The sequence below is a fragment of the Octodon degus genome, unplaced genomic scaffold (assembly GCF_000260255.1).
Source record: "Octodon degus isolate 3935 unplaced genomic scaffold, OctDeg1.0 scaffold00058, whole genome shotgun sequence".
Taxonomy (NCBI): domain Eukaryota; kingdom Metazoa; phylum Chordata; class Mammalia; order Rodentia; family Octodontidae; genus Octodon; species Octodon degus.
The window spans coordinates 5943177-5956953 of record NW_004524634.1 but is presented as its reverse complement, the minus strand read 5'-3'; the positions used below and the strand labels follow the sequence as shown (position 1 = coordinate 5956953).

Here is a 13777-nt window from a genome sequence, read left to right as displayed (position 1 = left end):
GTGTGGCGTGTGGTGCCTGGGATGGAACCCTGGTCCTTTTGCTTGCCTAAGCAGCCACTGAGCTATCTTACTGGCCCTGATGTATCTTCACTGATAAATATAACATATATAGAAAAAAAGTCGTAAAGTCATGTACATACAGTTCACTGTGAAATAAGCACCTGTGTAACCATAATAAAAATCAAGAAATAGAACATTACCAGAACCCAACCCTTTGTCCCTTAGTCCTTTCATAGTTCCTTCCTTTCAAGAGAAAAATCATTATCCTTATTTTTGGTTTTGTTTTGTCTTTTTGAGACAGGGTTTCACTATGTAGTTCAGACTGGCTTCTCACTCACTTAGTAGCCCAGGCTGGCCTGGAACTCACAGCAATTCTAGCTCAGCTTCCTGAGTGCTGGGATTATAGGCATGTGCCATTACACCTGGTTCACTCACTAACTTTTGTGATAATCATTTCTTTGCTTTTCTTTACAGCTTTACCTCTATGTATGCATCCCTAGACAGTATAGTATTTTTAAATTATTTTTAAAGCTACGTAAATGAGTCATGTTGTATGTATATGAATTCTGTGTCTTGTTATAATTCAATATTATCTTTCTTGGATTTGTCTGTGTTGCTGCTAACTGTAGTTCATTCTTTTTCATCACTGTGTGAATATATCACAATTTATCCATTCTGATGTAGATTAACATTGATTTTACTCACTTTTGATTAATTATGAACAAGACTATTACAGTTTTTTGCTGCTATGACCTGACTTAGTTAATGTACCCTCCTGGTACTTATCATTTTTTACAGATTACATGATTGAAAACAAAAAATTTGAAAAGATCTACAGATAAATTACTATATTTAGAGGCCAGGTCAGATGGCAACAAATGCTTGCCTGGCAAGCATAAGGGCCTGAGTTCATCCCTGGTTCCACCAAAAAAAGGGTTAGACTATATTTAGTGAGAGTACAGAAGTGTTTCCAAATCCAAGTTAACACACACAAAAAAATTATAATTCTATATATTAGCAAAAAAACTGAAATTTTAAAAGATATTTTATAAATTAATATTTAAAAATAACAGACACACCAGCATAGTAGTGACTGTAATCCCAGCACTCTCTAGGAAGCTGAGGCAGGAGAATCTCCCAGAGTTTCAGGCCAGGCTGGACTACGTAGTAAATTCAAGGCCAGCTTGAGCTACAAAGGAGAACCCTGTCTCAAATAAATAAATAAATAAATAAACAGTTGCCTAAGACTAAAATTTAACAAAAGATAAATAGATTTCTTGGGGAAAACTGTAAAATTATAAACTATTTTAATTTTTGTATAGGCACAATCATATCATTTTTTTAAATGACTGTTCTTTCTTCCATTGCACTGCCTTGACTTACGATTAACCTTTAGTACAACACTGAATATAAGTAGTGGTAGCAGACTCTGTCTTACAGAAAAAGCTATCAACATATTACCATTAAGAATGAGTTTGTGAGTCTGGCATGATGGCACATGCCTATAATCCCAGCACTCCAGAGGCTGAGGTAGAATTGCTATGAGTTCAAGGCCAACCAGGGCTACAAAGTGAGTTGAAGGCCTGTATGAACTGGGTAGAGAGACTCTATCTCCAAAAGACAAATAAATAAATAAATAAATAAATAGTTGTGGCTGAGATTTTAATTTAGTGACAAGTGGTAGTGATACAGGGAAAAATATGTAACACTGAACCTACTAGATCTCAGATATGCCAACTTCGTATTCCCTAAAGTTGAAGCATAAATTTTAAAGAACAACAGAGGGTAAAAGTAGAGATACTGGGGGAGAATATAAATTTTATTGGAGAACAGGATTGGGGACTAGGAATAGTTCCTCAGAGAGAAGAAGAGACCTGAATGGGTTGCCAACAGGATGTAGCTCAATGGTTTAAGCACCTGCCTGAAAAACTACAGGTCCTGAGTTCTATTCCTAGTATGAGGAAAAAAAAAAAAAAAAAAAAAAAAAAAAAAAAAAAAAAGAACCAAGAAAAAATAAAAAAAAAAAAAAAAAAAAAAACCTATAACCAACCAATTCTATTACAAGTTGTACTGATTGATACATTGTGCCAACTTGAGAAATTTAAAAGTTTAATTAAGTGACTCAGCAGGGAGCCAGGGTTCTTACTTTGTAAACATCCTCATCCTGTGCAAGAGGGTGACATGGACCTTGTGTGAGTTCTATACCCCCACCCCAAGCTACCCTGCTTACAGTATAAGGGAGGAAAAGAGGCTTGCTTCTTTCCCCCTTTGCTCTTGCTGTTTTCTGTCCCCATGAACTGCTGTCCTCTACCATGTGCCACTCTGCCTTGGAGCCAGCGAAGTATGGACTGAACCCTCCACAAACTGTGAGCTAAATAAACCTTTCCTTCTTTAATTCTGGGTATTGGCTATTTTGTCTCAGCAATGAGAGTAAGGCAACGGAGACACAAGTATATTGATTGACTAATACCAAAGGCATATAGATGACATTAACTTTGGTTGATAATCAGTAGTCTTAGTCTTTAGTCTTAGTAGCCATAGTTTTAGTTTTACTGGGTAGAAGAGAAGTACCCACCCCTAATGAGATAATGATTTATTTATAGGAGAAATCTCAAAAGGGTAGTACCAATAATCTCAAGGTTTTTTTTATCCCTGTGTAAATCTGGCCATTGTGATTTTAATCTTCAGATGGGCCTCCAGCAACAGTTTTTAGGTCTTTTCATCTTTTACATTGATTCCCTCAATAGCCCAGCCCTGTCTAACTAGTTAAGTAGAAATAATATCTGTGCCTTACTAAGTATGTGTGAAGCTATAGGTTCAACCTGCACATGGAAAAAGAAAGAAAAAAAAAAGGTGTTTGTGGTAGGTGTTGGTATGGTTTGGGTAAGGTTTTGTTGGGGGTTTTTTTGTTTTGGTATTTTGAGATAGAGTCTCTGTAGTTCAGGCTGACTTTGGTGTTTGTTTGTTTTAGTGTATTTGGTTGTTACAGGGTCTCACTATGCAGTTCAGACTCATAGTGATCCTCCTGTTTTCAGCCTTGCCGAGGCTAATATTACAGGCATGTTCCACTGTGCCTGGACTCTGGGGCAGGCTCAGCATCCACCCTAGAAGTGGGGCTGGTGCAGCATGTGGTGCCAGGGATCAAACCATGGTCCCTGCGCTTGCTTAAGTCTGCCTAAGCTTGCGTAAGCTGAGTCAGCTGAGCTATCTCTCAAGCTCTTCAGGCTGGCTTTGAACTCACTCTGTAGCCCAGAGTGACCTTGAATTTGCAGAGATCTTCCTGCATCAACCTCCCATGTGCTGAGATTATAGGTGTGTACCACCTCACCCAGCTTGGTTTGGTTTTTTGAAGTCTCAAAGTAGTCCAGGCTGGCCTCAAACTCATTATGTACTCTATGCTAGACTCAATAAATGGTGATACTCCTGCCTCAGCCTCCAGAGTGCTGGGATTACAAGCATGCACCAACTCTAGGTTTTTATACATATATTTTTATCAGATTTCTCCTGTCATTTATTCTTTGTTAGTAAGAATCTTTTCTTTTGTCTTTCTTCTTTGAGATAATCTTGCTATGTAGTCCAGGTCCAGGCTGATCTTGAACTCACTGTGTTGCCCAGGCTGGTCTCAAATTCACAGCACACTTCCTGCCTCAGCCTCCAAGTGCTGAGATTGCCACACCAAGCCAAGAATGTATCTTGTGTGAACTCTTTTTTCCTGAGGTGATCATATCATTTTGTTCATTTAATCATTTAACATGGTAAATTATAGTGACTGATATTCTTTTTTTTTAATTTATTTATTTTTTTTAATTAATTTTAAACATTTATTTATTTATTGTGTGTGTGTGTGTGTGTGTGTGTGTGTGGCCAGCTCAGCCCACCAGGGGGCAGGGCTGGCTGGCATGTGGTGCTGGGGGATCGAACCGCGGTCCCTATGCTTTCCCAAGTTTGTTCCAAGTAGGTGCTTTAGACCACTGAGCCATCTCGCCAGCCCTATAGTGACTGATATTCTAATGTAACATTTTTTTTTTTTTTTGTATTTTAGGACAGGGTCTACAGTGTCTTACTACAGAGATTGAACTCATAATGATCCACCTGTGTTCAGCCTCCCAAGAGCTGGGATTATAGGTGCACGCCACCACCCCCAGTCCCAGTCGTCATCTCAGCGCACCCCACACCAGGGATCAAACCCTGGGTGCAGCTCAGTGAGGAAGCCCTGGATTCTCTCTCCAGTGCTGGAAAAAACAAAACAAAACAAAAACAGTTCTCTGGGCTGGTGGGCGTGGAGTTGGGGCATGCTTAACATGCTTAGGGCCCTGGAGTCCATCTCCAGGACCTACAGGAAAAGAGAGGAGGGGGAGGAGGCTGCATCTGCCTAAGTAGGCACTTTAACCCACTGAGCTATTTGACTGGCCCTAATGTATCAGTCTTATGTTCTTGAGATAAAAATCCAACTTGGTCATAATGTGATTAATTGATTTCATGGATGGAGCTGTTAAACACACACACACACACACACACACACACACACACACACACACACACTTCTCCAGCTTTGGAAATTGAACCCCTGACCCCAGCCCTTTCTGTTTTTGTTTTTGTTGAGACAGGGCCTCATCAAATTACCGAGTACTGACATTACAGGCGTGTGTCACCATACTCAGCATATTTTTTTTCTGGTAATATCTTTATCTGATTTCAGAATCAAAGGTTATGCTAGCTTCATAAATATTAACTGAGAAATGTTCCCTCCTGTTCTCTGAAATTGCTTAAGATTGAAATTCTTGGTCTTTGGGAGCTTATCAGTAAAATTACCTGACTTCTAGTTTCCTTTGTAGAAAGATATGTAATTACCAGCTTAATTTTTGAGCCAAGAGTGGTGGCACATGCCTATAATTCCAGCACATGGGAGGCTGAAACAGGAGGTTTGCTGAAAGTTTGAGGTGAGCCTGGGTGAGCTACAAGTTCAAAGTCCTGGTAGGCTATCTAGTGAGTTTAGGGTAGCCTGACCTACATAACAGAACCCTATCTCAAAACAAACAGACGAGCAAAAAATCCGTAAGCTGGAAGAGACTGATGGCTGTTAAACTAATTAAATTTCTTTAATAGTCACAGACTACTTAGTTTTCTAAAATTTCTTTTTCATTTAGCATTGGCTAAATATATTTTTCTAGGATTTTGTCCATTTTTACCAAATGCATTGGCATTAAAGTGTTCCTTGTGTCTTAGAACCCTCTCATGTTTAAGCATTTGTCGTTTATGCCCTTCTGATAATGCCTCTTTGCGTTCGTTTTTTATTTCCTTGTCTGAGTCATGGGAATGGTTCAAAGAGAGTTTAAATTTTATCTTATGGGAGATTGGAACAACCCAGTAATTTTAACCAAGGGAGAAATTTCATAGTTTTATTGATAAGAATTACTGGAGCTCAACACTATGCTAAACCCAGATGAGTAACATCAATGAGATGGCTTCTCCACCTTTGGAAATCTTATAGTACAGTGGGAGATGCAGTTATAGAAACAAATTATAATGTAGCATAATAAGGGCTAATAAAAAAATGAAGTTCAGGAGACAAATACCTTACTTTGAAACTGAAGTCTGACATTTGAGTGACTTCTTTATTAGCATCTGTAAGTTGTCTCAGGTTAATAGTCAAACATCTAATAACTTTGGATAATTCTCTTCTAAGCCAAGTCCAGGATTCTTGGACTTGTATTCTTTTTTTCATCAGAGCACATAATTGAATATTATGAAAGCTAGTGGTTTTTCCTTTTCTTGTAGATATAGAGAATATCCTGGTGTGGCTCTGTTTCCAGCTCTGGTTTGGCTGCCATGTATCACGGGCGAACTACTAGCAAAGGACCCTCTTCTGTCACCAAGATTAACCAGCAACCTCCGCGACTTCTCATTGTGCACATTGCTCTACCATCCTGGGCTGATATTTGCTCTAACCTTTGTGAGGCTCTGCAGAACTTTTTCTCTCTAGCCTGCAGCTTGATGGGCCCCAGTCGTATGTCTCTGTTCAGTTTATACATGGTACAGAATCAACATGAGTGCATCCTCCCATTTGTGGTAAGTGCATCCTACCATTTGTGGTAAGTGCATTTAGATTTATTTATTTTATCCTGAAACAAATTATAAGGTTTCTGCAGCAAAAATCACAGTCATAGCAATAGCCATATCTAATAGCCCCAGGTCTCCCTATGAAAGTTAGATATCATCTTGCATGTATATGGGGACTGATATTGCAGAAGTCCCAAAATAATAAACTCTGGTTAAAATAGGTTATTCTCTCCACTGCAGAGAGGAGAGAAATCTAGGCACTTACACTTCTTTGGAATGTAAACAACTGACTCCCTTTACCTCCTTTGACTTATAAACAATAAATAAATCTGTAAATCTCTTCATAGGTCTCTAACTATTGAATCATATTTTAACTTCTAAGACATGTCCCCTGCACCAGGTATTGGTTTTCTTGGCTCAGAAAACCCTAACCAGGCAAACAATATGATGAAAATCTCTCTACAGTTCACTGATGAAATTTGAATTCTTTTCAGGTCAAAAGAATTTCATCTTAGAAAGCACTGCTTGGTCAATAGCAACATTTTGCCAAAGCTCCCTCATAAACAGACAACTATCTATTCTCTTCCTTATATAAAATTCAAAGTTCAAAATCACTGGGATAAGAACTTTCAGAGGTTCTATGTATCTCTTTCTTTGAGGAAGCCATGCTGCTAATATATCCTATTGTTTTTTGTTTTTGTTTTTGTTTTTGTTTTTGTGGAACCGGGGATTGAACTCAGGCCCTTGCACTTGCCAGGGAAGTGCTTATTCTGCTGAGACATCTCCCCAGCCCCTGCTAATATATCCTATTAAATGGACATAAATCCTGTTCTTTAAGATTCCCAAAGAAACAAATTTCATAAATCTGGTGATAAATTATTAGTATAACATCTTATTATGCTCTACTTATTTTAATATTAATGCCTTAGTTTCCCTCATTAAAAGTGGAAATATAACATCACCATTGATACTATAAAAATAATTTACATTGCTTTATGCTAATTGAGGTACGTCATTATAAAAATGTAATGAACTAGTTGGTTGTAGTGGCACATGCTTGTAATAACAGCACTTGGGAGGCTGAGGCAAAAGGATTAGTGCAAGTTTGAAGTCAGTCTGGCTACATAGTGAGATCCTGTTTCCAAAAAAATAAAAGATTAAAAAATGCCTATAATAAATACGCTAGTAACATAGTTGGATATTATTATCAGATATTGTGTGCCATATATAATTTTATGTGCTATACTTTAGATGACTGATTTGACTGACAGAACAGTAATACCACAAACATATGAATAATGCATTGCACTATGTTTTGGGGGGGTTTTTTGGTACCAGGAATTGAACTCAGGACCTTGTGCTTGCCAGGCAGGTACTTATGCCACTGAGCTATCTTCCCAGTTCTGCACTATGATATTATAATGCCTACAACTTCTTCAGTCAATAACAATCTTTTAAATCCATTATAAAGGGCCAGCCAAATAGCTCAGTGAATTAAAGCGCCTGCAAGCAAGTGCAGAGGCCAGGGGTTCAATCCCCGGGCCTGCTGTACCAGCCCCACCTCTGGGGCCTGCTGAGATGGCAATTGAGACTGGGCGTGGTGGCACATGCCTGTAATCTCAGCTCTTGAGAGGCTGTAAACAAACAGATCACTAGGAGTGTGATCTAGCAGTGAGACCCTGAACACCCTGTAGACCCTTCCCTAAAATAAAATAAAATAAAATAAAATAAAAATGCATTATAGGGACTGATGAGATTGCTCAGTGGTCTAAATGCCTGCCTGGCAAGCACAAGCACTCAGGTTCGATCCCTGGTACCATATGCTGTGCCAGCCACATGCCAAGCTGGTGCGCACACCTATAATCCCAATGCTGGGGAAGCTGAGATGGGGGAGACTGAGACTGGAGGATCACTATGAGTCTAAGCTTGTGTAGGGAGACTCTGTACCAAATAAATAAAATTAGTTAATTAATTAAAACCTAAATCCATTATAATCTTACAGTACCACCCATATATATGTAGTCCATCATTAACTATGTGTTGTTTATTGTCATATACATTCAAATAATTTTTAAATCTACAAAATTTTCTTCTTCTTCTTCCTCTTCCTCTTCTTCCTCTTCTTCTTCTTCTTCTTCTTCTTCTTCTTCTTCTTCTTCTTCTTCTTCTTCTTCTTCTTCTTCTCCTTCCGACCTGTGCCATTGAACTATATCCCCAGCTACAGCCCATAAATCTTAAAATTATCTTAGTTCTTATGTCCCTTTTTTAAATTGAATACTAATCTAAGGAGCTATATAAGTCAGTGAAGTTACCAGCAAGAAACAGATGAGACACTCGAACAATAACTTTCAGAGATCTAAAGAGGAAATATTGGGGCCAGGGAGATAGCTCAGAGGCATAAGCACCTACCTGACAAGCACAAGGACCTGAGTTTGATCCCTGGTCCTGCATGCTATGCAGTCTCAGCTCCAGATCCCCAGGTACCCACGTTATGGCCCCAGAACTAGGCATGGTGGCACACACCTGTAATCCCAGTACTCAGGAGATTGAGACAGGAGGATCTCTGTAGATTCGAGACTAGCTTGGGGGCTACACAAAAGTGAGCACAAGGATAGCCTGAACTGCATGGTGAGACCATGTCTCAGAAAAAAAAGGGGGGGGGTTATTTACAGAGGTGAAGGCAAAATTTTGGAAAAGTGCACAAAAGACAGCACAATAGTCAGAAAACTACTAGAACTTCTGGGGAGATAGCTTAACAGCACAAGTGCCTGACTAGCAAGTACAAGGTCCTGAGTTCAATTCTCAACACCAAAAAAAAATAAAAAGAAAACCCCTAAGACTAAAAAGGAAAGATATATCTCAAGAGAGCAACCTGGAAGATCTGTGGCCTTTATTAAAGAAAAACTTACTATTCTTGTGAAAGCGTGGAAGAAGCCTGCTTCAGAGCCATTGCAGTAGTTACAGGAGCTATGCTAGTGGGATTTTGTAGTGGTGAAAAGAGTTTGAGCTCAGCTCTGAACACCAAATTGACAAGTAGAAAATTTCAGCCAATGAGTAGGGCTGGAGTTAGCAGGTAGAAAATTACTAGGAAGAAACATCAGAGGTAAGGGAGATTTTAACATTACCCTAACAGAATTCTTGCCAAGGATAGGTCAGGGTGGCTAGACACAACCTGAGAGGTTATTTTAATTAAATAATGAGTGTGATGAGATATTGAGACTGGGGTTCTTGCCTTACTGACTTAGTGGGTTTTTTGTTTTTGGTTTGGTTTGGTTTTTTGCTAACACTGAATTATACAAGGAACTGCACAGATGGCCTTAGAAAGAGTTTTGGCAGCCTGATTAAAATTTGGCTAAGCAAAGAATCTTTGTCACCTTCAGTAGAGGCACAGCAGGAACCAGGGGGAAAAATGCCCTGCCCTTGCTCTCCTCCCAAATCTAGATCTCCTGCTGTGCCTGCCATTGGCAACAGCCAGTTGGAAGCAGAAGTGTGAAGGAGCTCAATGAGTCAATCACTATAGATCAGCTTCCTAGGCACAAATCAAGATACAGAAACATGGAGATTGATATGAAAGATATACAGAATAGGGAGTTATTCAATAGTGAGCTATGAAAAAAAAATGAGCTATGTCCCAAGTAAGAATAAAAGGATTTTTTTTCCTCAAGTTGATATGTTATATCCTCCTGACACTCTCCAGTACATCTGGTCCTTGCTCAATAAAGATATATTTTTTAATTTTAAAAACATTAACTTGCAAGAACCTGGAAAGACAGCTGAGATTCCAGGTATAGCAATAAATGAATAATCAAAAATGAAATGATTAAGCCTTTAGTTACTATACAATAGTATAAGCAAGTGTCTATAAAGTACCTACTTTTGCTGTTCCATTTTTCTCCCATGAATAAGGTACTGGCTTAGGGTCAAATGGATCAGCACAAATGTGAGGATCATCTTACTAATGAGAGAATCCTGTATAAAAGGCTCTGGCAGTTTTATATTGCTGGGATTGGGTAAAGCAAGGAGAAAGGCCTAGGAGTGGAAAAGTACTGAGCACTGAGTCAGAGTACGAAAAGAATCTTCAACATTTCTCCTTTGTTCTCCCATAAGGAACTCTTGGCAAAATTCCCTGTGGAAAAACTAGAACACGGCCTCAGATAGAGACCTAGCAATGAGGGTACCAGAAACAAGAATACAAATATTCCCCAACGGATAAGCTGGGGATGCCTAAATCCTTGGCTAGAAGTGCAAGTAACTGCATAGATGGGCCTAGAAAGAGGTTCAGCAGCCTGATTAAAATTTGGCCAAGCAAAGAATCTTTGTCACCTTCAGTAGAGACATGAGAGACTACAGTGCAATGCTGGGAGGGCAGCTTCTCCCTACCACCATCACCTCTCCTCCCCCAACCTGGCATATAAAACCAATATATTTGTATGGTCAGGCCTGAAAATTCAAGCAAAGATTTCTAACCAGAATTCAGACTCTTCACTGATCATTCAGAAAGAATTACAAGTCAAATTGTCTTCCTGAAGAGCAGTGGAGGAAAAATGTTGCTATCTTATATAGGAAACATTCTGATCTTTAAGGCAAAACATGACTTTAAATCCTTTGTTGAAGCCAGGTGTGGTGGTGCACTTCTGTAATCCCAGCCCTGGGGAGACGGAGGCAGGAGACCAGCCTGGCCTACCATGTAGGCTCAAGGCCAGCCTGAACTGCATAGCAAGACCCTGTCTCAAAAAGACCAAAAAAAATCTTTTGTCACTGGTCTATTTAATTATCTGATATTTTCTATCTACAGAGGCAGCTCAAAATATAAATGTAGGAAGATAACATGGGAAATCTTACCCAGGATGAATATCTCCTCAAGTTTAATTTTTGAGCATGATGAAATAATTCTTAACATTTTTATAAAGAACAGTGACAGAGAACTCATAATTAAAATATTATAATTCCTTTTATATCCATTGTACCCCTAATATAAATAACTTAAATCGAAATAGTCCATTTCCCCTAAAAGCAGGATTCTAAAAGAAAATTCTTACTCTGGAGATCTTTAATTTTCAATGTTAATGAAGTTATTTAAATTATACATTGTATACAATGAACTATTAGAACTCAGAATGAAACTAAGAATAGCACTTCAATGCTAGGGCATAAGACAGAATAGAGTATATAGTGATCAAGAAGTCATGGTGACTTCCCTGGCAAGTGCAAAGGTCAGAGTTCAGTACCCAGTTCCACAAAAAAAAAAAAAAAAAAAAAAAAAAAGAAAGAAAGAAAAAGAAAAAAGAAGAAGAAGGCATGGGGTGCATGCTTGTAATCCCAGCACTTCAGAGGCTGAGGCAGGAGAATCACTGAGTTTGAAGCCAGCATGGGCTATGAGTTCAAGGCCAGCCTAAACTGCATAATGAAACCCTGTTTCAAAAAAGACAAGAAAAAATAACTATGGAAAATATCACAGGGGATTTGTTGGAAAGGAAATCTATTGAAAAAGATCAGCTTTGGATACTTATACACCAAATAACATGGTGACATTTTAAGAGAAATATAATCATATATCCAAATGCATGATTTAAGATAGGGTTATAACCTTGTAAGTCAATTATAAATCAAAAGTATTATAAGTAAAAATGCTTTGTAATACTTCTAGTACTTGAGCATTTGGCTTAGTGACAGTAAACTATGAAGTATTAGCTATGTACCATTATGATCACATGGCTAACAAAGAGCATCATAATGGGGCCGGGGAGATAGCTCAGAAGAATAAGCGCTTGCCTGGCAAGCACAAGGGCCTGAGTTCAATCCCTGGCTCTGAAAAAAAAAAGCATCATACTGCATTTCAGTAGGACAGGAAAAGATCAAAATTCAAAATTTCAAATATAGTGTCTATTGAATGCATATCACTTTCTTTTTTCTTTTTTTTTTTTTTTTTTTGGTCTTTTAAAATCAGTCATGGGGCTGGTGAGATGGCTCAGTGGTCTAAAGCACCTACTTAGAACAAGCTTAGCAAAGCACAGGGACCGCGGTTCAATCCCCCAGCACCACATGCCAGCCAGCCCCGCCCCCTGGTGGGCTGAGCTGGCCACACACACACACACACACACAAAATAAATAATTAATTAAAATCAGTCATGCATACAGTTAGACTGGCCTTAAGCTCACTTTGTAGCCCAGGCTGACCTCGATCTTGCAATGATCCTCCTGCAACAGCCTCTCAAGTGCTGGAATTACAGGTGTGAGCCACCATGCCCGGCTGAAGATACCATGTTTGTACCACTATAAAGTTCAAAAGCTAAATCACTGTAAATTGGGGAACATCTCTGAAGTCACTCTCCTGAAGTGCTCATGGACTATCACAAAAGCCAGTCACATAGAAAAGCACACATAAGCCTCAAAACTTAAATGATGTCCACAAACATCAATAGTTCAGCCAACATTCTTAAACACACTGCAATAAAATAAGAAATAAATGACAAAAATCAGAGAACATGGTGAGGGATTAACTCAGCATTACAGTGCTTACTTAAGACCATGGATTCAATCCCCAGCCCACAAAACCAAACCAAATGAAAAAACTCTGTAGTATTCAGGCAGTTTTTTAACTCTTAAATAATTTTTAGGTGCAAAAGGAAACCAAGATTCAGACTAAATTGCAAATATATAGAAAATAAGTACTAGTGAAAACACTAAGGTCGGGGAGATGGTTCAGTAGGATAAGCGCTTGACTGGCAAACGCAAGAATCTGAGTTCAATCCCTGGTTAAAAAAAAAAAAAAAAGAAAACACTATAAAAAAGGTAATGCTAAGAGAAAATCATGTGATTAAGCTATATTAATTGAAGTACTTTAAATTATGTTTAAAAACAAGAAAGATGATATAGATGCAGCCAAAAACTGAAGAAAATTTTTCAAAAAAGTTTAAGGACAGCTTTATACATGAAACAATAAACATAAAACAAAAATTAATGACTATAAAAATAGAAATGGCAGAATAAATCAATAAATTCAAGACTTAGCTCTCCACTCCACAGCACCTCCCCCATCCCGCCCGCCGAGTAGGAAGTTCTGGCTCTTTCTGGGAACCCCCAGACCCAGTCCTAGCCCAGGCCCGGTGAGTGTGTGGGAGAGCTTCCGGCTACCCTGCACCAGCAGCGTGGGTGAGACCCTCTTCCACACCATTGGGACGCCCCCCACCACTCTGCAGCACCTCCCCCACCCCACCCACGGAGTAGTAATTTCTGCCGCATTCCAGGAACACCCAGGCCCAGGACTAGCCCAGACCCAGTGAGTGTGTGGGAGAGCTGCCTCTCCCCCTTACTCCACCTTGTCCCCTCCAGTCTCAGCTCAGGCCTGGCATACAGGTCTGGGGTGTAACCCTGCAGCTGCAATCCCTGCAGAGAGTGTAGAGTATAGAACCACCCATCTAGTCCAGGAGCAGAACATCTTGCCAGGGGGGCACAACGGGATCACCCCCAAGGGCAGCAGCAGGAAGGAGCTAAGCACAGCAGCCAGACCCAAGCCAGGCACAGCGGGATACATTGAAACTTTGCAGATCTGCACCTGAACTTCAGTAAGTGCTAAGGTTTTAACTGCAACAAAGATCTACAACAAAGGTTAGAAGACAGTGCTACACAAAATGACAATGAGAAAGAACAAAATGCAATCTCAGAACCCAAGCCCACCCATAACAAGTGCAGAGGACACTAACACAGAACAAATTGG

General features: G+C 39.4%; 1 protein-coding gene across 1 annotated transcript in view; it reads left to right on the top strand.

Annotated features, from left to right (window-relative positions):
• The window catches only part of M1ap (meiosis 1 associated protein), a 108966-nt gene that overhangs the window by 6360 nt on the left and 88829 nt on the right, over positions 1-13777 (top strand). The window contains exon 2 of the mRNA XM_004634132.3: positions 5779-6069. Coding sequence (XP_004634189.1) covers positions 5830-6069 — 240 coding nt within the window. The 5' untranslated portion in view covers positions 5779-5829. The remainder of the gene's footprint in view (positions 1-5778; positions 6070-13777) is intronic.